At 37.6% G+C, this 25145-nt stretch overlaps 1 protein-coding gene across 7 annotated transcripts in view; it reads left to right on the top strand.

Moving 5' to 3' along the window:
• CHD7 (chromodomain helicase DNA binding protein 7) overlaps window positions 1–25145 on the top strand; it is a 193372-nt gene that overhangs the window by 140791 nt on the left and 27436 nt on the right. For all 7 annotated transcript variants that reach the window (XM_038000468.2, XM_073018108.1, XM_073018107.1 and 4 more), the window contains 12 exons: window positions 1995–2109; window positions 5637–5720; window positions 7312–7449; window positions 7546–7667; window positions 8023–8266; window positions 9341–9517; window positions 14035–14178; window positions 15683–15938; window positions 21690–21900; window positions 22427–22622; window positions 23279–23446; window positions 23683–23862. In XM_038000468.2, coding sequence (XP_037856396.1) covers window positions 1995–2109; window positions 5637–5720; window positions 7312–7449; window positions 7546–7667; window positions 8023–8266; window positions 9341–9517; window positions 14035–14178; window positions 15683–15938; window positions 21690–21900; window positions 22427–22622; window positions 23279–23446; window positions 23683–23862 — 2035 coding nt within the window. The remainder of the gene's footprint in view (window positions 1–1994; window positions 2110–5636; window positions 5721–7311; window positions 7450–7545; window positions 7668–8022; window positions 8267–9340; window positions 9518–14034; window positions 14179–15682; window positions 15939–21689; window positions 21901–22426; window positions 22623–23278; window positions 23447–23682; window positions 23863–25145) is intronic.

A 25145-nucleotide genomic window follows, 5' to 3' on the forward strand; every position in this document is an offset into this window, starting at 1 on the left:
GCACTTGTGCCTTTTTCTGTCAAATAATTTGGAGACTAGAGCAGATTATTTTTATAATATGTGTTTCTTTTTGTGTATGTGTGGCAGGGGGAACAGGGTCTCCCTCTGTCACCTAGGCTTGAATGCAGTGGCATGATCTCAGCTCACTGCAACCTCCACCTCTGGGGTTCAAGCAATTTCCCCACCTCAGCCTCCTGAGTCGCTGGGATTACAGGCACATGCCACCACGGCCTAGCTGATTTTTGTATTTTTTAATAGAGTTGGGGTTTCACCATATTGGTCAGGCTGGTCTCGAACTCCTGGCCTCAGGTGATCTGCCTGCCTCATATAATATGTGTTTCTGATTATGACAGTATTGCATATTATTTATTGGAAATTTGGAAACTACAAGTTGAAAGCAGAAAATAAAATACTTGCAATCCTAGTACCCAGAAATAATCAATACAGGTTGAGTATCCCTTATCTGGAATGGTTGAGATCAGAAGTGTTTTGAATTTTTGATTTTTTCAGATTTGGAATATTTGCATTATACTTTAGTAGTTAAACATCCCAAATCTGAAATCCAAAATGCTCCACTGAGCATTTCCTTCAAGTATCATGTTGGTGCTCAAAAAGTTTCGAGTTTTAGAGCATTTTGAATTTTGGATTTTCACATTTGGGATGGTCAACCTGTATTAGCATTTTGATACAATTTTATCTAGTATATTTTCTGTGTGTGTATATAGCATTTATATCAATTCATAGCTATATAACTCATATGTATTTAAAATCCTATTCTCCCTCAATTATAGAAGGACTAAATAAGTCCTATCTTTGAAAATCATATGAGACATGGTTATCGGTTATATGTTACTTAATATCATAAGCATTTCCTTTATCATGAATCACTTTTGAAAAATTTGTAATGGTTGTATAATTTTTTTTTTACTTGTTTTAAATTTCTGACTTCTGTGAACTAAAGCACAATTTCTAAGAGTACTAGTATGTTGATTCTGAAAGAGATATATATATTCAAGCATATAATTTCTTTTTAATGTCATCACCAGAAAGAGAAATAAGAGGCTGTCAAGTCTATTTGAGGGCAGGGAGAGGGTGATGGGACAAAATAATATTGAAGAACTAAACAAAAGAATGTCAGAGTTGCCATAAAACATTAACTGTGTACCTGCGAGTGTTGGAGAAGAAAAGGGAAGTACAAATGTATTCCAGTTCAGGTGAGGGAAGACACCATACATGCTCAGAGCAGGGGGTGGCGAGGCCGGGGGGCGCGGGGTTGCCTCGTGCAGGTACAGATGATAGCAAGTGAAACATTCACAGGGGACCAAGGGATATCATTGCAGAACACCTGGAGGAACACAGCCTGGGAGACCAGCAACTGAGAAAGAGCTGGTTAGGGGCATGGCCCAGTGTTCCAGGAGCAAACAGTGGTTCTCTCCTCCTAGATTGTTCTAGAAGGACCAGGTTAGGTTTCCCTTTGGGACCAGTATGATAGGCCTTGGATGACTCTAGGGTACCCTACACCTCTTATCTCCAAAGAAACTGCTGTTTTAAATTTGAATTATTTTAACTTGATAAAAACCTATTTCTCAATGGTAGGAGATTCAAAGTATAAATTCAGAATTAAGGCCACCCTGTAGTGCTAATTTTGTGTTGAAGTGTAACCCATTCACTTATGGAAATAGATTGTTATTAGGCCATTCTCTCTCTGTCTCTTGTATCTGTCTGTCTCTCTCTCTGTCTCTGTCACTGTCTCTCTCCGTTGGTAGCTGGTAAGAGAGCAGGAGGCTTAGGACAGAAGGCAAATTTTAGGCACTAATATTGAGTTTCTCTTCTTATTCTAAACATTAGTGGGTATATTAAATGTTGCTCAGCAGCCTTAATGAGTAATTAAGCAGGTTATTTTAATTATCTGTTTAGTTGACTTTTTTGAATAAGACATAATAACGGATTAATTATATTCTGCATATTTCAAGGATATTATTTTGTTCTTTCAGCTCTTATCTTCATTGTCAGTGGGCATCCGTAGACGACCTGGAAAAAGATAAGAGAATTCAGCAAAAAATTAAACGATTTAAGGCAAAGCAGGGCCAGAACAAGTTTCTTTCAGAGGTACGAAATACGTGCTTACTTTTCCAAAGTATTTACTTTATTAAAATGTTCTAAATTTAAAATTTTAGTTCCATGAATTAAGAAAAAATAGTCTCATTTGGTGCTGTTACTTGCATATTGGTAACTGGTTCTTGCTAACAAATTTGTAAACAGGAAATTTCTCATTCTTCCTGTTGCTTAGGCTAGAAGATATGGGTCCTTATGATATTATGTGGAAATAGTGGTGATGGTATGATAAAAATCTTGTAATGAAAGTACAGTTAGTAGACGATGAAATTAAGTAAGTGGACAGAAGTTCTATTGAGATTTAGCAGGTTAAGAACTCTACAGTAAATGTTAAGTACAAGTTCTAAGATACAAAAGCTTAACTTGTGTTGGGGAAAGTACATGGCAAATTTATTTTGTTCAAGTCAATGCCTAATCACAGGGAGTTCACTAAACTCATTTTCGCAAATGCTGTGTTGTAGCATAGAAACTGGTAATAATATCTTTGCCTCTGTCCCTTTATCCCAGGTATCAGTCTGGAAATACAGCAATAGTACGTCAGGGAAGAACATCTGCATTTACTAGAAGTGCCAGTTCTGCCCTCTGCCTCCGCAGTATAGTCAGTTACATTTTTTTAAAAGTGCTTTCACAAGCTGCTTACTAGGGTCTCTGGACTTTTGATCGTCAATTTGGTTTCACTTAACAGCCTCAAGTAGATAAAAGAAAAACCCTAACATTGAAAGATAAGACTTGCTGATTTATTAGTTCCTCTTTTCATAAAAGAGTTGACAGAATGTAGACTTTATGTAAAGAAGCATACAATTTGATGCAAAATAGTATCTGTTTAACAACCTGCTTTGCGCTGCCACCCCTTTTTGGCGATGAAGGAAAGTGGGACAGAAGAACACTTAGTACTTTTATGTCATAAAATCCTTATACTATCAGGTAACAAGTCTGTGTTCTTCTGGGTTCTGATTTCCATGATCCCAACTGGCCTGTGGTAAAGTCTGTGTTCGATGGGAGATCATGTGGTTGTTCTTTTACTGGACACATGTCTGCATCACTACCCCTGGCACTCTGAGTGTGCAGCATTTTTGGCAGTGCAGTGGTTCGGACTGAGTGGAATGGAGTTACTCAAATGTGACTCAATTCATAGATCTTGGAGAATATTAAGATTCTTCAAAGAACTTGGAGGAAAATTCTTTTGAAGAAAGAATCTTAATATTTGATTTTGAGAACAATGCTATGAGGTTCTATTTTTCATGCCCTTCTTAAGAAATCAGAGTTGAATTTTTGGGACATTGGATGAGCTGAAATCATTAGCCTCCTTTTAGAAGGAGACACCATATGTTCTGCTGACCTTTTCTGTGGGCCAGGGGGAGGGAGACAGGCAGAAGCACAATGGTAACTTTCCCCCCATCCCTAAATCCTGGTCCTGTTTATTAAGTTTATTTGTGTTCTGTCTCCTGTAGTCACACAGTCTTGAGGAAATTGTGCCTAGCCCTAGCTATACCTTCCAAAGTTGAATGTACATTATTTACCTGGTAACTTGGCAGCTAGAAATCTTAGTTTCTGTCCTGAGTGGGAGTTAGCAGAGAAGGATGGCAATCCCCTTCCTCCCTCTCTTTTATACATGAAAATGCACATGCCCCCATTTGTTTCATCCGATACATGATCATGGCTTCAAGTGTTCCATGGCTGTTCTGCTTTAAGATTTTCAGTTTCAGCTGCTTTTACTTCTTTGTTTCTACTTAGGCTGCCTTACAAGCCTGCTGCAACTAAAAATCTCTATTCAAAAACATCATTTAGACTGGAAATTTCATCACATGTGTGATGCCGCAGATTGCTCACTTAAAGGGTAGAAATGTTTAGGAAAAGTTAAGGATTTTAATTCAGCACTGACTATGAAAGCTCGTGTTTAAGAACAAGTTTTCTTAGAGGGAATTTTTGCTATCAAAACGTGGTTTTGAGAAAGTTTAAGTGTTTCTGCTGTACATGGATAACATGTGTGTTTACCTAAGTCTAGAAGCTTTTGAAAAGCCAGTCTATTAATATACTAATACTTTATATTAATTGAACATTTCAATGGATTTTTTTTTCCTTACTAATCACCTCTGTGTAAAAGCCTGAGGTAGTTGAGACATATATTTGTGTTTCTGCTTTCTGTTTCATAATTCACAGTTCAAAGCTTCCCAAGTGGATGTTTTAAGAGGGCCGAGTAGCCAGGGACAGTTTGTTGCTCTTGAGCAGATGATGACTGAACTGCTTATCTTTTCAACCTGCAATTCAAGGGATATGAATGGTGTCTAAGTGACTTCTAGTTTGCCTTTTGCAAAATATTTTAATGCAGTTATATTATTGATAAGTTAATTGAGAGGTACACATAATAAAATGTGTCTTTTGTTTTCTAACATCTGAAACTTGTCTGACCCTAACTTCTTTTGGGTATGGCTTAGTCTATAACTTTTTTTTCTTTTCTTTTCTTTTTTTTTTTTTTTTTTTGAGACAAAGTGTCGCTCTGTCACCCGGGCTGGAGTGCAGTGGTGCGATCTCGGCTCACTGCAACCTCCGCCTCCCAAGTTCAAGCGATTCTCCTGCCTCAGCCTCCCGAGTAGCTGGGATTACAGGCACGTGCCATCACACCCAGCTAATTTTTTGTATTTTTAGTAGAGACGGGATTTCACCACGTTGGCCAGGCTGGTCTTGAGCTCCTGACCTCGTGATCCGCCCGCCTTGGCCTCCCAAAGTCCTGAGATTACAGGCATGAGCCACCGCACCCAGCCTATAACTTTTTTTTGAGCCAAATTCTAGTCTTTTATATGAGATGCCTTTGCAAGCAGCAGTATTACTTTACTTTTGTAAGATTATTTAATATATTGGTTAAATAAGCCAATTATTTAGGCCTTATTTCTTTATCCTTAATACTTTTACCTAAACACACTATATTCAGTGTAAATCATTAGAAAACGTAGATTAATGATAAGACTGTGATTCTAAATGAGGTACTAATATTGATTGACAAATACTACCAAACATTGTAAACTCTGATCATGCTAAAATATGAAATTAGCTGGTTTCAGTGTATTTGGCTTTTGAATAACATTTTGTAAATGATGCTATAAGGCATCGGACAACTCCAGGAGTTATGAGATTCCAAGTAACACTTACTTTGCATGACTCTGATTCTTCATTGCAAACTGTAGTTTCAGGAATGCTAAATGCATCGCATGCCATAAGCCTTTTGGATTGCTCATTAGTGAATTGTAATTTCACACTTCATTTAAAATATTCTTAAACATTCTCTCACAGTAAAAGGTTTCACACGGTAATTAAAAGACCCAGTTAACAAAGTCTGAGAAGTCTGATTTCCTCATGGGGAATGATTTTGCTAAATTGTAGCATTTCAATTAATATAATAGAATTTGGCAAATTTAAGTGTTGTATTGCTATGACCCAAAATATTATTGCTTGGTGAAAAGTGGAATAGTATTTCATCTTGGGAAATAAATAAACGTTTAACTCTTTTTTCCCCTTTGGTGTAGATTGAGGATGAGCTTTTTAATCCAGATTATGTGGAGGTTGACCGGATAATGGACTTTGCACGTAGCACAGATGACCGGGGAGAGGTAACAGGAGATCATTTGTATTACGAAGTGGTGATTCAGGCAGCCCATACATGTTTATAGAGAAGATGGTAGAATCCTAGACCTGGTCTTGGTCAGAGCCTTGGACTATGACACACTTGGCCTAAATTTAACTGAAATTTAATGATTTATTATTAGTTTTATGACTTAATAAATAATAGTGCTAAATATGTTTTATGTTTAGTCTGAGAGCTTTTTAAAAAATTGATTTTCAATATGAAAGAAACACATTGACATTTTGCACAATTCCACAATATGATAAAGAATTCAGTACATTTTGGTATAATTCTGTCATGTAGCACAAAGTATCCTTATATAATTGAGTGTCTCTTGTGGCAGAATGGAGTTTAAGGTTATTTAGAATTGGGCATCATTAGTGAAGTTGATGAATTCATTTAATGCGGTGCACAGAGGCTAACAGACGTTATTTCTCTTAAAAGATCCCAGTCTCAACACTCTCATTTTGCTTTGCAAAACTCTGTGAGATTATAAGGGATATTTGATAGGGAAGTAAGAATGAACACAAGTGTAGTGACTTCTGAGTATTGTGTCTTGATAATGATGTGCCCACCCACCATGAGTTCTGTCTTTCCTGGCTTCTCCATGTAAATTGAATTTTATATATACAGTGTTTGGATCTTGCTTGTCTAGGAAGGGTCTGCAAAGAACTCCCATTTTCTTCCAAACTCTGTGTCATGACCCTCTATGATGTTTCCAAGACCATATCTGTAACATGATCTTTACTTTTCTAGTTTTCCTTAGTTATACTTCAAAAAATTGTTTCATAGCATATTTACATTGCACAGCAAATATTTTTCACATTACGACCAGGTCAGCGTACTTTAGTCCTGAAATGAAGATCAACAAACCCAAGTGTTTTCTAGAGGAGAGACAAAGGAAATCCTGTTGATCTGCATTACCTGAAATATTTTGCGCTCCACCCTTCTAAAGCTCAAATATGTTATTTTAGTATGATTGGATACAAACAGTATCACTCTTTTTAAGGAAAAGGTAGAGATCCTAATAAATTTAAGTGTATGTCTCATTTTTAAAGAAACCAGCCAATTATGTAAACATTTAAATATGCTAAGATGATTTACCATGTAAGTCTGAATCAAACTCCTGATGAATGATTTGTGCAGATAAAAAAAAAATCTCAAATTCAGCTTTACTATTTACTAGCTATTTCTTTATACTTCCTGGCTTTCGAACATCACTTACCAATGATTTTGATAAAAGGCTAATTTGTTCTGATAATACCCAGTAATACTGTTTCCAGTTTAGACTTGAGACTCTTAACTAGGAACAGTTGTTTTATGGCCATAGTTTTAAAATTTCTGTCAATTCAGTCTTACTCGTGCCAGGATAATGTCTATTGATAAATGAAGTAGAGCATGCTTTTCCTTAATGTATATGTAAGTATACATGTATATGTATATATGTATAGGTATAAACGTGTGTGTATATACACACATATATACACACATATATACATATACACACATATATGTGTGTGTGTGTGTATGTATGTGGTCAAATTAATCCAATTCTGATTTATTTAAATCTGGTCCAGCCTGTGACTCACTATCTGGTGAAGTGGTGTTCACTTCCCTATGAAGACAGCACATGGGAGCGGAGGCAGGACATAGATCAAGCAAAGATCGAGGAGTTTGAGAAACTAATGTCCAGGGAGCCGGAAACAGAGCGTGTGGTAAGAATTGGCTGATGGTAGAGAATTTAATTTGAAAATAGCATAGTGGTGTGGTCTTTGGGAAACCACTAATGGGATTTACTATATTTGAAACAGGAGCGACCTCCTGCTGATGATTGGAAGAAATCGGAGAGTTCCAGGGAGTATAAAAACAATAACAAACTCAGGGAATACCAGTTGGAGGGAGTAAACTGGCTACTTTTCAATTGGTACAACATGTATGTAAAACAAGTTTTTCTTCACTTTTAAATATATCTGTAGTTCCTTTCCTTTAGTTGTTGAAAATAATAAAAAAGAACTTAATGTTTTAACTCTAATAAGAACTTTTTAAAAAAGCATTGAAAATATATGTAACATTTATTTAACAAATATTAAACAGAGATTGATATAAGTATGTAAAATAATTTTTATTCTTTGAGAATTTTGTTTGAAAATATATTTTGTTGAATCTAAGAGAACATCTAAAGCCTTTGAGTATGCATTTGTGAGTACAATGGTATATATTTTGTGAAATGACAGCAGTGTCTCATATCCATACTCATTAAACTTTTGTACTTTATTTTCCTCCAAAAGGCGAAACTGCATTTTAGCAGATGAAATGGGTTTGGGAAAAACTATCCAGTCCATTACATTTCTCTATGAGATATATTTGAAAGGAATCCATGGCCCTTTTTTAGTAATTGCCCCATTGTCCACAATCCCCAACTGGGAAAGGGAATTCCGAACCTGGACAGAGTTGAATGTGGTTGTGTATCATGGGAGTCAAGCTAGTCGTCGGACCATTCAGTTGTATGAAATGTACTTCAAAGATCCCCAGGTAAACTGTCACAGGTTGTATTCTGTGTGCTTATTCTGTGCATTTTAAGGTGTTAAAAGAAAACAAAGTCTTGGTGACTTGGGAAGACCTAAATTTTGCCAAATTGAGAAATTTGCTTTAGATATCTGACTCAATTTACATTTGTATTATCTGTGTCTATAAAAACAGCCTTTATTTTTATAGCTTTGGTTTTTCTGATTATTAGATTAGAAAGAATGAAATTTTTTGCCTTGGATGATCACTGAAATCTGTTTAATGCTTTGATATGTTAATTAGTTTTATTTCGCAAGCCTAAGAGAAAACTAAACAAAAAATGGTAATATTAAATGTGAATAGAAAGAATATTTTATTATGCTATTGCTAGAAGTGAAAAATAGTAAGATGTAAAAAGTCCTTGAAATATATGACACATTGAATGAAATATATCCCAAGGGAGGAATTTATGCTTTGGCTGTTAGTAGCAATTGCTTTAATTTTTTCTTATTCTAGTTACCTTTATGCCATTAGTGTGTATCAACAGTGACGCGTTATAAATGACATGATAAGGAAGAATAATATATGCTAAAATAGTTTTATGTTATGGGTAGTAAATGGAAGTCCTGTAATTGCAAATAGGACTTTTGCTATATATATATGTTTTGCTATATATATATATATATTTATATATATAGAGAGAGATAGATGTGTGTGTGTATTCTAAGTATAAAATCTGACCTACAATTAAATAACTAAAGGAGAAAAAATATTGAAGTCTGTATCTTTAGATTTGGGAAATTGTTATAAATTTTGTCCTATGTGAATGTGTGACTAGAATGGGTATACTTAGTGGTAAGTGATGCACGTGCTCTATTAGGAGATTAGATCCAAAATTTACTGACAGTTTTGTCATTTGTTTTACAATTCTGTTTTACCATATAGTTTAAAACTGCCAAAATAACTTGAAAACAGATGTATGTCACCTAAAATAAAGAGATCTCCAAAGGGATAAATACATATGTTTATGCTATTTATTCATCCTTAAAGTTATTTATGTAGTCATTAATGCTTAATAATAATTCAGAGTTGTTCTTATAGGGTCGAGTGATAAAGGGGTCCTATAAGTTTCATGCCATCATCACTACATTTGAGATGATTTTGACTGATTGTCCTGAGCTGCGGAATATTCCATGGCGCTGTGTAGTCATTGATGAAGCCCACAGGCTGAAGAACAGGAACTGCAAGCTGTTGGAGGGACTCAAGATGATGGACTTGGTCAGTGATCATATTGATGACTGCACTGAACCTGAATAGAATTGTTGCTGACTTGATAGTCCCACTGCTCTGAATTTGATGCCTGTAAACAGTATTTGAAAAGCTTGTCAAATATTGTGGTATATTCTCTGGAACTTTCAGTTATTCAAAAGTTGTTGCCTTTTGGATTCTTACATTGTTGGCTAGTGTCTATTAAACAGTTGTCTTATAGCAGAGTGTAATCATGATATCTTCACTAAAGTGAGTTTCAAGTTTTTGTTTTACCCTTTGTTCATAAATACAGGTTGATCATACCAAATACAAAAATCCCAGAATCCAAAACTTTTTGAGTACCCACATAATGCTCAAAGGAAATGCTCATTGGAGCATTTCGGATTTTGGATTTTCTCATTTGGGATGTTCATCCCGTAAGTATAAATGCAGATATTCCAAAATCTAAAAATATCTGAAACCTGAAACACTTTGGTCCCAAGAATTTTGGATAAGGGATACTTAACTTGTACTGCCATTTCATTAAGTGTTGGGCCAAGCTTTACTTCAGTGATGATAGTCCAGTTATTTTCCATGGCTCATAAGTTTTGTCATACTGTGGCCAGCAGGACTTGTAGATGCAAGTTCTCAATGAGTTGAGTAGGATATCTGGGGTTGGTGTAGTTCGCACAGATGCTTAGAAGTTTGGGGCATTACAATGCCTCAGATTTAATCTGGAGTTTTATACCACGCTTGTCCCATACTTTTCCAGCTTCCCAAGAGATGATCAGGTCTTCCTGAGTAGATTTTCTAGATTTTTTTTTCAGTAGGAGCATCATGGAATAGCATATCATAAGAGTAGAAGGATTTAATTTATTTTCTGTCTAATATTGCTGTGTGTATGATTTCCTAGTGAGAATTTCAACATGACCTGTCATCCTCAGGCTTCTTTTCACTCCATAGTTTATATCGTGGTTATGATCACTTATATTTTATTTTTAATGTACATTTTGAAAGCAAAGCTACTGTCGTTTAGCATGCCTTGGATGATTTGACGAGTTTCATGGAAGTACAGAAAGGTTTTTAAAATATTTTTAATGCTAATTTCTGTAGGCTAATTTGATCTTTTGTTAACTGAGAGTTTGAGATGAGAAGGAGTGTTCTATGTATTCATGGCCATATATTTTTAGCTGAAGACTGGTATTACCAAAAAACACCTAAAAGCTTTTTGTTGCAGCTGATTCTCTGAAGCAGCTTATTTTATTCTTAAAGAGATTAGATTTGCCAGCTTTGCTTTTAGTTTAAAACAAACAAAATCTAGTTTTGCTTAAAGGAAAAAGTCTGACTGAATTATCCTATTTAGGATGGGATTTCCCATTTTTCTTCCTAATGAGTTATTATTAAAGCTATCCTAAGAGCTGTCTCAAAGCAGTTGACTGTTATTTGCTGGCCAATCCACAAAACAAGTGAGAGTGCTTAGAAACAGTGAATAGTTTCAGGGACATTGGTAAGCATATGGAAAAGAGAAACTCTGTGTTTGTATTTGTTCACTCCAGGTGATACTTAAGCATTAAAATGAAGTAAACTTGTATTTGCAGGTAAACACTAATGCTTATGATATAATCTAAATATATCTTCTCAGTAGGGATCCACCTTCATAGTTTTCTACTAAGAGACAGTTATGTCACCATTTCTTGAAGGCTTAAACAGTCATCTGACTGAGCTTATCTGAGTTGTGTTCTATTATTAGTTCATGTGTTCCCAGATAGTAGATTCTTACTGTAAAACATTCTTTCATTGGTGAGTACACATTAATTTAACTCTGTCAATATCAAACAGTATGTTTGTCACTGGGCTATTTTTTTTAAATTTAAGTTCTAGGGTGCATGTGCAGAATGTGCCCGTTTGTCACATAGGTGTACATGTGCCATGTTGGTTTGCTGCTACCATCAACTTGTCATTTACATTAGGTATTTCTCCTAATGCTATCCCTCCCACAGCCTCCCACAATCTTTGGGCTAGTTCAAAGAGTTTTCTATTATTTATACTAACATTTGATTAATGGATTAGAATCTGTTATCCAAATAATTTTCCTATTACATATTGCAGTGTTCTTAAGCTTTTTCACATGATGGCACATACAGAGAATGGTAGTAGTTGAATGCCACACTTGGGTAAAAACAGTAGGCTGCCCACTGCCACGGGACACCAACAGTCCTGGGTGTCCTGACCTTCCCCAAGGACTTATAACCTGTACTCATCCTTGGCGCACCAACTGGGAAGCTCTGATTAGCACATGAACAAAATATTTATTTTTCTAATGATCAGGAGTTTTTATTTGAGAAGAAATGTTTTCAAGATGGAACACGTTGTTGTTCAGAATATAATTGTATTTGTCCAATTCCGAGCAGCTTGTTGTCTGGTCTTTAAATCCTTACTTAAAAAATAAGCATCTTGATAACTTAGCCACTTCCTACTTTTTATTCTTTCCTACAATAAGTCACAGTCAAAATAGTGGATAGTAACTGTATCCAGCTATGGCACAGGCCATAGGGAACTGCTGTTACCTGCACTAGACTTACATGCGATGAAAATGCGCTTGATAAGGATTATCTCCAAGTGCATTCCCAGAAAGGAAGACCAATGAGTGTCTTCAGCTCTGCAGGCACCAAGGACATGTTTGTAAAGATGATACGTTGAGGGGCAGTCACTGTCTTCACAGTCCTCCACAGGAGCTCTGGGAAAACAGCCATCTCGTTGTCCCCCATCCACGAGGAGGGGATGCTGTGGAGGTCATGGTAGTTCTTCATTGATTCTGGTATCTCTTTCATTGTCAGGAAACCTGACACACAGAGTCTGCTTAAAATGAAATTAAATGAACATCACTTCATCGGAGCTAAAAAGAATAGTAATGTTGTCAAGGCAGAAGCACATCTGCTGGCGTAGGTGAAGGTGATAAGCTCCATCGCCTGAGTTTCTTACATGATGTTTTGTGAGACTGTGCATAGTAATTGTGTATTTTTTAATTGTTACCCACTTTCAAATTGATACCTCATTTTATTCCACTATTTGTAGGTAACTGTATGAAAGGATTTTGTGTATAATCATTTGGTGTAACTATAATTGAAGGGAAGCTGCCTAAGAAAGGAGTGCTTTCCTTTTTTCAAATAAGTTTATTTTAAAATTAATAAGTTAAAAAGGCTTTGACTTTTAAAATATTTGGTTAGGCAGTCAAGATTTAATTTAATGTAGTAATAAAGGATATGAAAAAACTGGGAGACACAATAATCAATACAGCTCATCTACTGCAGTAACTCTTTCCTGATATGTGATGGGGCTTAAAAAAAAGTTCTTGCATACAGTAATCCAGGACTTGGGTATGTCAGTGATTGTGGCCCAGGCTATCCACAAGTGTGGTGGTACATTAGAAAAAAATTGATTGATTGATCCCTACTGTGTTTGAATTTACTGAGTCTGAAGATGATGGTGGTCCACGAAACTGCCTCAGAGACTTTATTCAAAGGGAAGAGAAGGAGGAATACAAGCATATTGAACTCCTTTACCTCACTTTCAAAGAGCTTCACTGACAGATATGACATGGTAGATATTAAGAAAATTAGCATGTTCTTACGTCATCTAGTATCTACTGAGCGTATACTCTGCTTGGCAACCAAGACTTCTCAGGTTCCGAGTTAAGTCAGAATATTGCTTTCTCAACTACTGGGAGGTATAGTTACTTTCTGAAATAGTTTTGTTAGCTGTGCTGTGTACCAAATGGCCAGAGAAAGCAGAAAATAATAGGGTTCTTAAGATTAAGATCTCACTATTGTTAAGACTGGCCATTGTAAAACAGCTCCTCTGTATTGCATATATAGAAATAGGAGGACAGGGTACAACTGCATGAGGAAAGCTGGGGAAAGAGTTCGTAAACAGGAAGAATTAATTAAAGAAATACCTAACTTGGTTCAGAGAGACAAATTTATAAATAGCATCTGATTTAAAAAAAAAAAAAGTGATTGTGGTATTTACTACCAAGTTGACCTCTTTGCTAGTTGGAAATTTTTGCAGAACAAAATAGTTTTTCATATGCTGTTGCATGTGGAACTTCTTTTGTCTCTATGAAGTGAGTCATGCAGGAAGCAGATGGAGAGATGAGAGCACTGTTGATGTAGAGAGCAGAAAGAAGCATGCATGTTTCATCTGAATCTAGGGATTCTAGGAAAAAAACTTAACTGGTGGGGATAAAAGCATTGAGACTTGGGGACTTAAAAAGCCATGGCACTAAAATACTGACCTATAACTCCAGGAAGAAACAAAATGGCAAGACACATTTAAGGACCCTGTAGAGTTCTGGAGAGGACTGTCCCCAGATCTGTTTACCTGACACAGAAATCGTGTTCTAATATCTCTGTTTTCATGCCTGATTCCTATACTTTTCATAGGATAGATGAGTAGGAGTAGAACAGTGGATATCTAGTTAGAGGCTCTGGTGTTAAGAAAGTGTTTTTGTTACAATTTGATTAGTGGCTTTCCTTGCGTTACCTCAGGAACACAAAGTGCTGCTGACGGGAACCCCACTCCAGAACACTGTGGAAGAACTCTTCAGCTTGCTTCATTTCTTGGAACCAAGTCGCTTCCCTTCAGAAACCACATTTATGCAAGAATTTGGTGATCTAAAAACAGAAGAGCAGGTATTTATCACCTCTACTTTGTATTTCACTCATAAAATTGAAGATTAGCCCATGAAACAGCAAAATATTAAGTTATTTTAAAGTGTGATTATATTACAGTTTTTCCCACCTAGTACACAGAACCTTAGATACCCTTTCCTTGGACTTTCTAGGTCATCATCATAAAGGTTTTCTTCTTTATTTGTTTGTTTGCTCTTGTGAAGGACTGTTGAGATTTATAGAGAGGTTACATACCTGTTGATATAATTTTCAGAGATAGTTGTGCTGTGCAGGTTGGTAGTTTTGCTATGTATGTGTAGTTTTGGGGATGATGTCAGATGCCACTGACAGTGATAGAGCTGTTTGCCTACTGCAGTTTTGAGTCTCTGTTCTTTATGAAGCTTCTGTACTCAGCCACAATGCTTACTTCTTCAAGCCTACATATTTTCACTTTAGAAACTTAGGGCATAACCACTGCACAGTATTTCTGTGAGAAATAAATGAAGTATTGTGTATGAAAAGTGCTTGGGCCAGGCGCAGTGGCTCATGCCTGTAATCCCAGCACTTTGGGAGGCTGAGGCAGGTGGATCATGAGGTCAAGAGTTTGAGACCAGCCTGACCAATATGGTGAAACCCCATCTCTACTAAAAAAAAAAATACACAAAATTAGCCGGGCGTGGTGGTGGGCGCCTGTAGTCCCAGCTACTGTGGAGACTGAGGCAGGAGACTAGCTTGAACCCAGGAGGCAGAGGTTGCAGTGAGCCAAGATCGCGCCACTGCACTCCAGCCTGGGCGACAGAGTGAGACTTGGTCTCAAAAAGAAAAAAAAAAAGTGCTTGGCTATTTTATATGCTGTAAGAGTTATGTGGGTATTAGTTATAATGTGTGTGCTGTATTTGAAATAAATGTGGAGATAGACGTGAAATCTTGGTTTTTATGTGCCATCTCCCCTGACTTACTGTCTAAAACCTCTTAGCTTGGTTCAGAGTAAGGTCTGTTTTGTTTTTCTTTTCTAAAATAAAAACCATATGGAGTACTCAGTTCTACTGCCAATCAATAGAAAAGAGAACCAGGGAGAGATGTGTCTACTGGCTCCTTCCTGCAGGGACTAGATTGCTCCTGGCTCACTTCCTCTCATTCTTTAGCTCTGCCTAGAAAGGAAGAGAATAGAAACAGAGCATTGCCATGACACTGTCTTGTCCCTCTTCTCCATCTTCCCTATGGCTTAGGGCAAACAGAAGGGAAAGCTACATGAATATGTTGGATTTCTGCTGGGTACTTTTCAAGCCTTCTGGCTGTTCAGGGCTCCTGGATGGATGAAATAGTTCATTTGACATAGAATCATCCAACCTTCGTGCACTGCTCTTATGAAAGCTGAAAGATGAGCTCCTTCATTCTCTCACTGGGCTTTGAAAAATGAAAATAGATGGTTAATGAATGAGATAATCCTGATGTTTCATGTTAGAATATGTTTTAACTTACCATCAAATCATGACACAAGTATTTACTTAAGGTCCTTTTTTAGGTGCAAAAACTTCAAGCTATTCTAAAGCCAATGATGTTGAGACGTCTCAAAGAGGATGTAGAAAAGAACTTGGCCCCCAAAGAAGAAACTATTATTGAAGTTGAGCTAACAAATATTCAGAAGAAGTATTACCGAGCCATCCTTGAGAAGAATTTCACATTTCTTTCCAAAGGCGGTGGGCAAGCTAACGTACCTAACCTGTTAAACACTATGATGGAATTGCGGAAGTGCTGCAATCATCCGTACCTTATCAATGGTAAGCCTGCTCTGCTCGCAAACTTGCTTAAGTGACGGTTAAAGCCCAGAAATCCTTTTCTGCCCCCAGACTGGGGATTTCATGGTATATAGTCATTCTTGTCTCCTGTCCACTCAGCATGGATTTCACCAGCTTCCCACTTTCTGTGATGCCTCCTTCTGTGCTTGCTGAAGGCGAGTGACCATTGCCCCAGCAATCCCTAAAATGGAATCTTACTTTGCCTTTCTCCTACCTCCCTGTGCTTGAAAAGAGGCATTAGTTTTCCATGGCTAGAAGTCATCTGAAGTGCTAACAGCCAAAGAGAAATTAACCCCTAATGGAGGTTTTCTTGGGGTGTGTGTATTTAAATCAGAGATGTTAAAGAGGAACTTAGGTGTGGGCAGACAGCTAACAGCTGTCTCAAGCCTTTGATAGAAAATGTCCTCATCTTCCTCTCAGTCCAGAGTCATCTAGCACCTCTATCCTCTGAGAACAAAAAGATTAACTTAAAGCTTTGATAATTTATGGACCTCTTCTTTTCTTAACTAAATTGATAGTGTTATATAACTCATGGCTTAAAACCTTTATTATGCATTTTTGGAAATCATTAAGGTGATAAATATTTCATGCTTATGTTGTATAAGATACTCTGGAGAATACAAAGGTAAATAAGAAGGGAGCATTCGCCACAAGCAGTCTTCAGTTAGCTGAGAGATTGAGATTGGGGGAGTCTTTAGAAGGAGATGGCCTTTTAAGGCAAGTCTGCAGGGGTAGAAAGGATTTTCCCAGGAGAGTTAGAAAAAGAAAGGATGTTTAGGCTGAAGTAATGATACAAGCAAAGAGAGGGGATCAGGAAAACAATGAGGAACTTGCCCAAAGTAAAAGGCACACATAAGAAATGCACCTTAGTCGTGGCTTGGACCCTGCTGCAGAATTCCTTAAAGGCAAGTGCATGGAACCTCCGCTCTCCTCTGCAGGCAGTGAAGAACCACAACTAGTGTTTGAGCTGAGCATTGATAAGAAATATGATTCAGGGTGATGCGTCAGGCAACATTGCATAAAAAGGATGGGAGGAAGAAAGACAGACAAGCAGAAGGACCGGCTCAGAGGCTATTGTATTCTGGGCAGAAGTTAATGTGGGTTAAAGAAAGGTGGTGGCAGGCTAATTTGGGAGACTTGTACACGATGATAGTTGGCCAGCAGTGCAATTAGATGCCTTTCCAAGGAAAAGGGAGCACAACCTGGTCTGTCTTTATCACAGTTTATGAGGTTCAAGGACAGCTAATTTAAAGAATGTCTAATCTTTCCCCTTTTAATAACTTACAACTCATCAGCCACCCCAGATTCCGAAGTCTCCATTTCTAATGGACAGAGTAGTCCACGCCTGGAAGACAGTCTCAGAGAGTTGCACCTGGGATTGTGTGGTGCAACGAATCAGTGAATTTATATATATATGTAACACACACAACCACACATATATATATATATACATTTTTTTTTCTTGAATAGGGTCTCACTCTGGCACCCAGGCTGTAGTGCAGAGGCATGATCTCGGCTCACTGCAGCCTTGACCTTCCAGGCTCAAGCATCCCTCCCACCTCAGCCTCCTGAGTAGCTGGGACTACAGGCATGCGCCACAACGCGCAGCTAATTTTTTTTTTATTTTTTGTAGAGATGGGGTTTCTCCATGTTGCCCAGGCTGGTAGCGAACTCCTGAGCTCAAGTGATCTGCCTACCTCAGCCTCCCAAAGTGCTGGGAATACAGGTGTGAGCCACTGTGCCCAGCCAGTGAATTTCTTTTTGTGCTTTTAGTTTTGTCTTCTAAGGAGAGTATCCTGTGTGATGATTATGTATCTGATACTGCCAACCTGCTAATCACAGTATGTTTAGGAGCTTGTACAACCGTTATGGTGAGTGTTAACTAGCCAGGTCGTGAGTTGGCAAGACAGAGCTTAGGGCAACTGATGGAGCGAGATGAGGACACGTGTGTGCATGCACTGTGCACATACACGCGTTTGCATTTAATAGCTGGTACAAAAGAAAAGAAATAATAGGCTCCAAGGGGAAAGAAAAGAAAAGGAGATACAAAAGAGTTTGAATGCTACCAGCAGGATGTGTGTGAAAGGGGAGATCTCAGCAATGGTAGTTAGATTGCCACCCCCAGTTCCAGCAAGTTTACCCTGTTTGGTCATATGTTAATTATATGCATTGAACATTGTGGGTTGTTTTCCCCCAAAACACAGCTGGTGTGTCTCTTCCTCTGCTGATTGCTTTCCAGGGTCATTCTCTATAGCATATTTGTTCGCCAGGAGCCCCTTAGGACTCCCTAAGGCTTGGCATCTGTGGCAGTTGTCCTAATTGGTCACACCTTGAGGTCAGCTTTTCTGTCCTGACAAGTTAAGAAGTGTCTGTTAAGCAGGTGTCCTTGTTCCTAAATTTGGGGAAGTTAAGGTGAAAAAGTATAGATAACCTACAAACTAAGCGCACGCAGTTGCCCAGATAACTTACGTAGACATCGTATTGTGTAGAGGTTGCTCCAGGGCCAGTACTGTTCATTTTCATCCACAGTCTGGAGTAAAAACATATATCCAGCATTTAAAAGGAAATTCTTTAATTTGGGAGATTACACTGAAATTTGAATGGGTTGTGGCAGAGTAAAGAAGCCTCAATCAACATTCAACAAAACACATTTCCAGGATTATGAAAAATAGAAGCAATTTTATATGTATGAGTTGAAAGTAACATAAGCACAGCACAAGGAAAAAAGTTTAGAAGTGTTGGTAGAACACAAACTATATATAAATGAGACAATATTTTTAATGTGACCCTTAATATTTTTACTTCAATGCTTGGAACAGTGTCTGGCACACTCTAGGTCCTCTGCTAGTTGTTTTCTTGCTAAAAGTTAAGCAAGAAAGTTAAGCAAGTGAAGGTAACTAACCGAGTGACATAAATGGAGTTACTATTATTGACCCAAGCTTTATTTCAATGGAATTTCCAATTTCTCGGTTTTGTAATGTGAAGTTAAGAATAATGTTGAAAACATGTCCAAGGTACCCTGCTGGTTAGAGCTGACTTAAGAGTCATTGCTGGTTATTGTTTGAGGCAGGGGGCGTGTAGAGAAGAGTGGGCAAAAAGAAAACAAGAATGAGGCTTACGTGATGGAGTGAATTTCAGAGAGAAAATAGTAACTTGTTTTTTTCTGGTAATCGTCAAGAACAAAATATTTTCTTGTTTGTTCGTGGCTTTTATATAGCTAGAGGACATTGCAGTTACTGTCCCGACAGTGACCATCTGTTGAAGTGAAAAGACTTCAAGCTGTAAGTGAGTGCACACTTGTTTCAAGTTGTCTTTGATATACACACTTTACAATGTAGTACCAGCCGTACATTAATTTAGGATGGAACCAACAAAGTGTTTTGGGTTGTCATAACCCATTTCCAGTTAATTTTTGGATTGATGTTTACAAATTGGGTATCAAACATTAATTAGTATTCTTGAAAATTTAGCTATGATGTCAGAAGGTAGCAGTTGCCTTCCTCCGCAACACTCTTCCCACCCTCTTTCCTTCAATGTTGCGACAATAAAATGTCAAGACAGTCATATAGGAAAGATGTTTGCTGATACTATTTTTGAATGAAATATTATTAGTATAAACTGGCTGCCAGTTGTAAGAACCTGAATTCATAACAAAGAGCTGAATTAATTAATTCAGCAGTAGCTTTTGTCAGGTAAGAAAGAATGGATTTTTTTCGGACTATTCTTTTTGGTGGTATAAAAAAGGCAAAAATTATTTTTTTAATCTCTGAATAAATTTAAAATTAAATTTCTCTGCAAATTTGACCGAATTATTTATATTAAAAAAATTTTAACTGAAACCCAAACATATCTGATGTTTATTTTGTCAAAATGATTATTTCCTTTTTGAAAAATATTCATTGGCCATTAATTTGTTTTAAATGGCTAAAATACTGTATTTATATTATTGTGGATTTTAACTTAGTATGGACAAAAAATAGTTGACCAGATAACGTAACAGTTAAATTTATTTCTGAATTTCAGAGCTTATGGTATATTGTACAACAAGAACACACTTGAAAGAGACCTAATGTAACATGTGCACTTAAATCTGTTTCCCCTGTCTCTTGAGGGGCCTGTCCTGAATCTAGAACCTGGGTTTCTAAATTTCATGTTTTAAAAAATATTTAACTTTATTCAAGAACATTCTTGCTAATGCTCTTAAGCAGCATTTTGCTCTTTACTCTTACATTTATTTTCCATACTTAAAGAAAAATTGTGAATATTACCTTTTCATTCACTTTAAAAAAGGTGTGAGGACCAGGCCCCCTTCATAGGAAGTCAGTGTATTTTGTGGAAGGCATTAGTGCTTGGGAAGACATTAAGTGACTTTAATCTGTTCTCAGTAAATTATTTGTTGATTAATAATTAACAAGCTGTATTTCTGCATTTGACCGTGCCATAAGGTAATTCCTACATGCAACCTTAAAGTACAGATAGGATTGCACCTTTGTTACATCTGTGCTTGTTGCAGCAGTACCATGTGAGAGGCTGTGGTTGCCTGTCCCACTAACCCAACCTTTAAAGCCTCTGTGAGATTTATGTATCCCCATCTTGTGTATAGTTAGTTCACATGTTAAAAACTAGTGGTAGGAAGGTAGTTTTAAGTTTCTGGCACAGTTAAAGTCTGGGAGACCATCCCATTAAGATGAATGTGTGTGTTTGTATTTTCTAAAGAATAGTTGAACACATCCTCCACCCTCAAAGAAAGGAGCTGAACACAACAGCTATGTCCTGATTAACCCCAGAGGCAGGAGGAGGCCAGACCAATGCTGCGTAATTCTAGTTAAGCCACCTAAGCAGTTGAAGGAAGCTTAGCCTGCTGCTTCCTGAATAAGCGTGTGTCAGGCAGGGATGTGGTGGGGCATCTTTCCTTAGGAAGATGTCATCTTCTTGAGGCCTCTTGCCAATGTACCCTAGTCTTTGGATCAGCAAAAATCCATGTGGGGCTATGAGGGAGAAAAGAAGGGTTTGAGCATAGAAGTCTTCTGTCAAACACTTAAAAGTTTATTTGTTTTTAATTTTAAGAGGTTTGGATAGTTCAAGATAGAATTTTGTATCTTAGGAAAAATTACCAGATGAGAATGAATGTGGAGGGAGATTTAGAGATTACAATAGATGTATGCTTAGGTCCCCAGTAGATATTCCAAGAAATTATCCTGGAAGTAAATTCCTCTTTTTGTAGTTCCTTTGCCTATATTAATATGCAATTGTAGACCCAAACTACTACTGCTCTTACGCTGTAATTGTTAGGACTCTATTCCTTTGTTTTTTCATTTCGGAACAGATTTTGTTATTTGTGTTTATGTTCAGCTAGTAAACATTTCTTCATTTCTTTAGCAATTTAGGTTCCAAATTTTTTGTAGGTATCTGGCCCTTGGCTTGTTTCTGCCACTTCTGGCTTGACAGTCTGTTGTTGAAATTCCGTTTTTACAGACAGCAAACATTTGTTTGTTGAAAAATGTGGTTTTCCCCCTAAATGCCTCAATGTGTTATGCTTAAAACTTTTATCCCTTTTGTGCATCCACAGTTTTGTATAGACCCAAGTATGAGTAAGTGGATGGATTCTTGTTCATAAGCAGGAGTTTGGTGTTCTGGTTCCTACAGTTTGCAATGGATTTTGAAAGCAAGTTCATTGTTTTTAGTAATAAAAACCTTTTACAGTATTCACGTTATGCTGTCCAATCTCTGCAGGTGCTGAAGAGAAAATTTTGGAAGAGTTTAAAGAAACACACAATGCAGAGTCTCCAGATTTTCAGCTCCAGGCAATGATCCAGGCTGCTGGCAAGCTAGTGCTGATTGACAAGCTGCTGCCAAAACTGAAGGCTGGTGGCCACAGGGTGCTTATCTTTTCCCAGATGGTGCGCTGCTTGGACATACTGGAAGACTACCTCATTCAAAGACGGTGAGGGCCACCATATCAGAATAATAAAAAGGAAATCTAAAATTACCTTCACAGGGTTCCAAGCAGTCCACTAAAAGTGGTATCTATGATAAAGGGGATAGAATGGGGAAAATGTATCACATGTCATTTTTAAAACTATAGATGTACATGATTATTTTATATGATGACTACAGGAGGACATTGCATACGTTTTTAGGCAATTTTATTTCCCCATTGCCTTTATTTGACTAAGGGAGAATATTTCTTACTTGAAATTGAAATTATTTGTTATCTTACTGTTATAGGTGTCAGCTGTTTTTAGAATTTAGCTATTTCCCTGGAGAGGAAGTAAAATAAAATTTAATCCTTGATCATTCAATCAATTATATAAAAAACTCCAATAAACCCTGTTTGCTTTGAGATTAGCTCTGTTAAGTCATATTAGTCTTTTAAATATATATTCCATATTGTAATAAAAATTTTAAAGAAGGAGCAAGTATGTTGACGCTGTGTGTCAGGCCTCCTTGTTCACACTGATGATTTCTAGGTACCCATATGAAAGGATTGACGGCCGAGTAAGAGGCAACCTCCGCCAGGCAGCTATCGACAGATTCTCCAAACCTGATTCTGATAGGTTTGTTTTCCTCCTGTGTACAAGGGCAGGAGGTTTAGGCATTAACCTCACTGCTGCTGATACCTGCATCATCTTTGATTCAGACTGGAATCCCCAAAATGACCTCCAGGTAAATGCACAAGAAAGTCCTGATGCCTTTAAAAAAGAAGTCATTCTGCTTACTATGACAGAGAGTCCCAGTCAGACCCATAAATTAGTGTTGCGTTGTCACTCAGGCTGTGTCCTATGACTCAGAGCAAGTAACCAACTAGTAACCTATTGATTAATAATGTGAGAAGAAATTTTTTAGTTTTAACCTTCTTCTGAATGGCACCTCTATTTATTGGCACATAGATAGGGTCTTATAACTGGCAGTTGAGTCTTGTCATTCGTTGGTAGCCGTCTTAGCTCAGGTCTCCTTAACAAAATACCATAAATTGGTTGGCTTAAACAGCAGACATTTATTTCTCACGGTTCTGGAGGTTGGAGGTCCAAGACCAGAGTGCCAGCAGAGTCAGGTTCTTGGTGAGGGCCCTCTTCCTGGTTTACGGACAGTCATCATCTTGCTGTGTCCTCACCCAGCTTAACGAGAGCTAGCTCTCTCGTCTCTTTATATGAGCACTAATCCCGTTCATGAGGACTCCACCCTCATGACCTAATTACTTCCCTAAGGCCCCGCCTCCAAATATCATCACAATTGGAATGAGGATTTCAGCATATGAATTTGGTGGGGAGACACAAACATTCAGTTCATTGCAGTAACTATTAATTTCATTTTTCTTCCAGGCTCAGGCTAGATGTCATAGAATAGGACAGAGCAAATCTGTGAAAATCTACAGGCTGATTACAAGAAATTCCTATGAAAGGGAAATGTTTGACAAGGCTAGTTTGAAGCTGGGGCTGGATAAAGCTGTGCTACAGTCTATGAGTGGAAGAGAAAATGCTACCAATGGGGTAAAACCACCCTTGCCCAAACCATTCATTTATTCTGGCACTTTTCTTTATTTAACTAATTGTAAAAAATTACTCAGCTTTTGCTTATTTTTCGACCTCAATATTTTAAGTGTATTTTGTAACTCTTTTGTTATAATTTAGGTTTACTCTCTTTGAGAAAAATGCAGCATTTGTTTAGTCTACAAACCTTTTAATTCTAAATTATTTTGAGTATTTTAAATATTTCTCCAAAACAGGTACAACAGCTTTCCAAGAAAGAAATAGAGGATCTTCTACGAAAAGGGGCCTATGGTGCACTCATGGATGAGGAGGATGAAGGGTCTAAATTCTGTGAAGAAGATATTGATCAGATCCTCCTACGTCGAACCCACACCATTACCATTGAGTCGGAAGGGAAAGGTTCCACATTTGCTAAGGTGTGAATCGATCTGAAAAGGCCAGGTTTTCCATAGAAACATAACAGAGTTCATGTGAAAAGTACCTTGTAAAAGTGCTTACAAGATGCATTGGGAATTAATCAAATTAATCATTAACTCCCTGTGGAACCCCTGGCACATGAAGCTTTCTTTATGCTTTGGTTTCTCTTCTGTGTACCTGCCACTGGTATTTGCCCTCGCCTTGTCATCCTTGTATCTACTTCCCAGCTCCTGAGGCTAATCCCTCAGTTGTGTTCTTGACTCCATCCTCTCCACTTCTGAGATCCTGCTCCATTGGCATCTTCCTTCTCTCCCCAGATTCTGGTTTCTGAAACAGCCTGTAAGAATGATCAACTCACTCCTTTAAAAACACCTGTCCACTATTTTCCCCTTTAACTCTGTCTCCATACATAAACTCTTTTCAGAGCTAAAATCCACACAAACGTAATCTACTCCAGCTGTCTCTGCTGTCTCCCTTTCTACTTATTTTTCAGCTTTTTCAGCTTCCAGCTTGCACCCGTTCCCTGCCTCTCTGTCAGCTGCTCTGGCCAGGGTCACCACTGAGTACACCCAGTGGTTCCACCTGAGAGCCCCTTCTGAGGTTTTGCCTGCATTTTGTTCTAGCCATCTCACTGAGGCCCACTCTGTACTTTTATTTTTAACAGCTTTACTGAAATGTAATTAACTGACTATACAATTAACCTGTCTTAAGTGTACAATTCAATGCCTTTACCATATTACAGACGTGAGTACATACTACCACAATCTAAGTTTGGAACATTTCCATTACCCCAGAAAGGTCCTCATGCTCATTAGCAGTCATTCCCTATTTCTATCCATACCAGTCTCCCATATCTGGAAAGCATGAATCTGCTTTATTTTTCTACAGATTTGCCTTCTCTGGGCAGTGGACAGTTCACATAAATGGAATCATATGATGTATGATCTTTTGTGTCTGACTTCATTCACTTAGCATAATGTTTTTCAGGTTCATCCATATTGTAGTATGAATCAGTAATTCATTCCTTTTTATTGCTGAACAGTATTCCATTTTATGGGTATACCACATTTATTTGTTGATAATGGACATCTGGGTTGTTTTTACTGTTGGTTATTATGAAGAATGTTGTTATGGATATTTGTGTACAAGTTTTTGTATGGACTTGTTTTCATTTTTCTTGAGTATATACCAGGAGTAGAATTGCTGGGTCCTATGTTAACTTCATGTTTGACCCTTTGAGGAACTGCCAGACTGTTTTCTAAAGTGACTGTACTGTTTTCTT

The sequence above is a fragment of the Chlorocebus sabaeus genome, chromosome 8, assembly GCF_047675955.1.
Source record: "Chlorocebus sabaeus isolate Y175 chromosome 8, mChlSab1.0.hap1, whole genome shotgun sequence".
NCBI classification, from domain to species: domain Eukaryota; kingdom Metazoa; phylum Chordata; class Mammalia; order Primates; family Cercopithecidae; genus Chlorocebus; species Chlorocebus sabaeus.